At 33.5% G+C, this 3,091-nt stretch overlaps 1 protein-coding gene across 1 annotated transcript; it reads right to left on the bottom strand.

Moving 5' to 3' along the window:
- Positions 1-968: 968 nt before the first annotated feature.
- LOC105178764 (GPI-anchored protein LLG2-like) lies at positions 969-1,905 on the bottom strand. The gene is made up of 3 exons (XM_011102309.2): positions 1,714-1,905; positions 1,511-1,567; positions 969-1,342 (listed from the first exon to the last, which is right to left on the bottom strand). Exons 1-3 carry the CDS (start codon positions 1,790-1,792, stop codon positions 1,086-1,088), a joined length of 393 nt encoding a protein of 130 aa, XP_011100611.1. The 5' UTR covers positions 1,793-1,905; the 3' UTR covers positions 969-1,085.
- Positions 1,906-3,091: the final 1,186 nt, after the last annotated feature.

Below are 3,091 nucleotides of genomic sequence, written 5' to 3'. Positions count from 1 at the left end.
AATGTTCAAGGGTAATTCTATTCATTCTTATTTAATTTAATTGATTATAACAAAGAGAGGGGAGTAAGTGAAGGTTTATGTAATTTAGGGGGTCGATTGATGAGGGTAGTACACTTTAAGATGGAAAATGTATTAGCCTATAATTTAATCGTAAAATTACAACAGGCCTGCTTTACCTGATTTAGCCCCATTCACCCCACTCCTTTGGAAGAAGTCCTGCTCCTCCTTTAGAAAGTGTTGGTCGAGACTCTAAGAGAGCTCCCAAACTCGGACAACTCCCTAGCAAAATACACTTGGTGTTTCATTATGTAGGTCAAAAGTTTTAATATTTTAGAAAAATTAAAAACTCATCTCCCTACATCTCTCTCTCTCTCTCCTAGGTGTTTTTTTTTTTAAACTAGTTTCAAGTAAAGACCTAAACATCAATTAACTAATCGATATTGAGATTTGAATTTATTTCTTCCAGCGGAAAGGGTTTCTGTTGTGATTTATCAATCGACATAGTAGTAGTTTTGAGAATTCGGCTTCTGATGTGTGGTGTGTAGAAGAGATCTACATTGATTTTTGCTTCAACAAGAAATTATATCCTAAAGGTAAAATCTAGAATGTAATTTAGTATCTTTTTTATGTTGCCATTAGTGAGCTTTAAGCGTCGAACACCCGAAAAATCATTTATGTTCCCATTAGTTACGTTTTAAGTGCCGAACACCCGAACAATCATTTCTGATCGGATTTAATTTGATTTAAATTTCTGTCTTCCTCTGCATTTTAGTTTTTTCCCATGTCCTTTGTTTTTTGACTCACACTTTGAATACCAAAGATCAAATATTTGTTCGTATCATTGATATTTACTCGATTCCCAAAAGTATATGTAATCTATGGCAACATACAACATAATGTCAAGATCCAATTAAAATATTATAGAAACTCAAAAATTAAAACAAAACAAATTAACTATTATTCCAATATGCAAAAATACAATGTAATATGAAATTATTTAAATTTTTTAGAACAATGGTAAAAGAACAATTTGTTTCAAACCTTATATTGTAATGAAAGCATTAGAAAACTATCCAATTGTAGGATCAGATATATTTCCTACAGTCAAGGCCTTTCTTCCCTTCCTTGCACAAACCTGCGAAGAGTCTCGGTGGGTAATTTCCCAGGTAATCCACATTACAGAAAAATATGCGTCCGCAGGGGGAACTGAGGTCATTGAACTTAGCAGCAATGGGGCAAAGCAATTGCTTCATAGGTTCACAACAACGTTCTTGTGTGTAGTTAGGGCCTTTGCATTGACTTGTCAGCACCGTGTAGTTCATATTCTCGACCTCAGGACAAGCTGCATATTGCCAAACGCGTAGATTGATGTTAGGATGGGGGGGGGGGGGATATGTCTCAAACTCCAATGTTATGCTTGGATCATTTGTTTCGAAACTATGGAATTCAAATCCCTAATAACAAATTATAATTTTATACTACAAAACAATCCAAATCATTCAACTCTTACTTTGGTCTTGCTGAAGGGATCGACCCGAGCTGGATCCGTGAAGCTCAAGACCCTCATCTGCTCACAGCCATAACACAAAACACAACAAAAGAAGAAAAAAAAATAAATGGTCAATCTCTTGCCACTTATGTACGAAATAAATTTAAAGCATAAAGTTTCATATATAATTGCATGCATGAAGAGATATTTGAAAGGGAAATTACTCGAAAGGTGGTGTGAAGATACAAAGCCAAGCATGAGGAAGGAAAGAAACACCAGCAACAAAGATTGTTTGGAACCCATTGTTTCTGCTTTATTCCTTTTGTTGATCGTTGGATAATTCCTTCTTGGAATTCTTATACCACCCTTTGTGTGTGATCTTCAAAGGGTTGGTTTATTTCTCTTTCCTTTTTGTGTTTTGCTTTTGTTCCTATTCCATCTATATATATATGTTTTTCTTTCAATTTTTAGGCTTTTCTGTGTGTGGTGATTATGGGAGAGAGATAGTGAGGGAGAAGAAAGCGGTAGAGAACAATGGGCCAAAATGATCGTCTTTTCTGTTTTTTGTAAGTGGCCAAAAAATTGTAGTTGTGTGCATTAAATTTTCGATTTTTAGTGGTATTACATCTTTTATTTCATTTAATATATATTTTATTTATATACAAATCATTATTTATATAAAATAGATGACGTGGTTCTTATACATATAATATGTATATATTTGTGAAATGAAATAAAATATATAATACGATTAGAAGGTTAAATTTAAATTCTAAGGTTAAATATATAATACTTCGTTGCTTTTCCATGTCCTGTTTAATTCTTCAACATTCTTGAAAAAACGATATTCCCTTTTTTGTTTGTGTAGCTATTTCGTTTTTTTTTTTTTTTTACAAAATCTAGTTTTGCGACATTTGAGATTTTTTTAATCTTTTCATTTACTTCATTTAGTTCAAACTGGTAATATATTTGTTTTAGAAACAATAAAAAAATATTTTCTAAAATATTTTATTTAAGTACATGAAATTGATTTGGAATTTTCAACCATGTTTATTTTATGGAATAAGTTATGCAAGCAAAAGTTACGGTACACAGCTCACTTGGGTGGGAAGTGGTGAAATAAGTTCTATAAGATTAACACGGCCAAATAAGGGAAGAAGCGAATGTTATTTCTCGATTTTGTGTACAATAAAGATATTGATATGAAATCAAAGCTTTAACTACGAATTACAATGCTCCTTTAAGATACTATGGAGCAGATGGGTGAAAATTGTAGTAGGTGGGCTCAAAAAGTATGACTTATCATAACATAAGAACGTGTGGAAGTGTCACGCTTCTCCTGTTGGGAGACCTCTATTTATAGGCCACCACAAGTGTTGGAGAAGGTCATGAATTTTGGGGAATATGACCTCAAAATAGTTGGATAATGTTGAATCCCCTTTAGAATTGGTATATAGTCTCCAGCAGTTAGAGGATCCCCCTAGGAATTGAGGGACAGCTGGAAGATCGCCTAAGATTTGGGGGCTTGCTGGAATCTATTGTGTATCTGGTAGATGATAAGGATGTCTTCTCAAATTTTCAGGAGGTGGTTGAGGAGATTTC

This window comes from Sesamum indicum, unplaced genomic scaffold (assembly GCF_000512975.1).
Source record: "Sesamum indicum cultivar Zhongzhi No. 13 unplaced genomic scaffold, S_indicum_v1.0 scaffold00057, whole genome shotgun sequence".
NCBI classification, from domain to species: domain Eukaryota; kingdom Viridiplantae; phylum Streptophyta; class Magnoliopsida; order Lamiales; family Pedaliaceae; genus Sesamum; species Sesamum indicum.
Note: the sequence above shows the minus strand (reverse complement) of the source record. Positions and strands in the feature narration are given on the sequence as shown.

Excerpts from the sequence above, each read along its gene's own strand:
- LOC105178764 (XM_011102309.2), bottom strand. The coding sequence starts at position 1,792 with ATGGGTTCCAAACAATCTTTGTTGCTGGTGTTTCTTTCCTTCCTCATG. Across the intron at positions 1,568-1,713 it reads ATCTTCACACCACCTTTCGA|ATGAGGGTCTTGAGCTTCAC; the intron begins GTAATTTCCCTT and ends GGCTGTGAGCAG. Across the intron at positions 1,343-1,510 it reads ATCCCTTCAGCAAGACCAAA|CTTGTCCTGAGGTCGAGAAT; the intron begins GTAAGAGTTGAA and ends GGCAATATGCAG.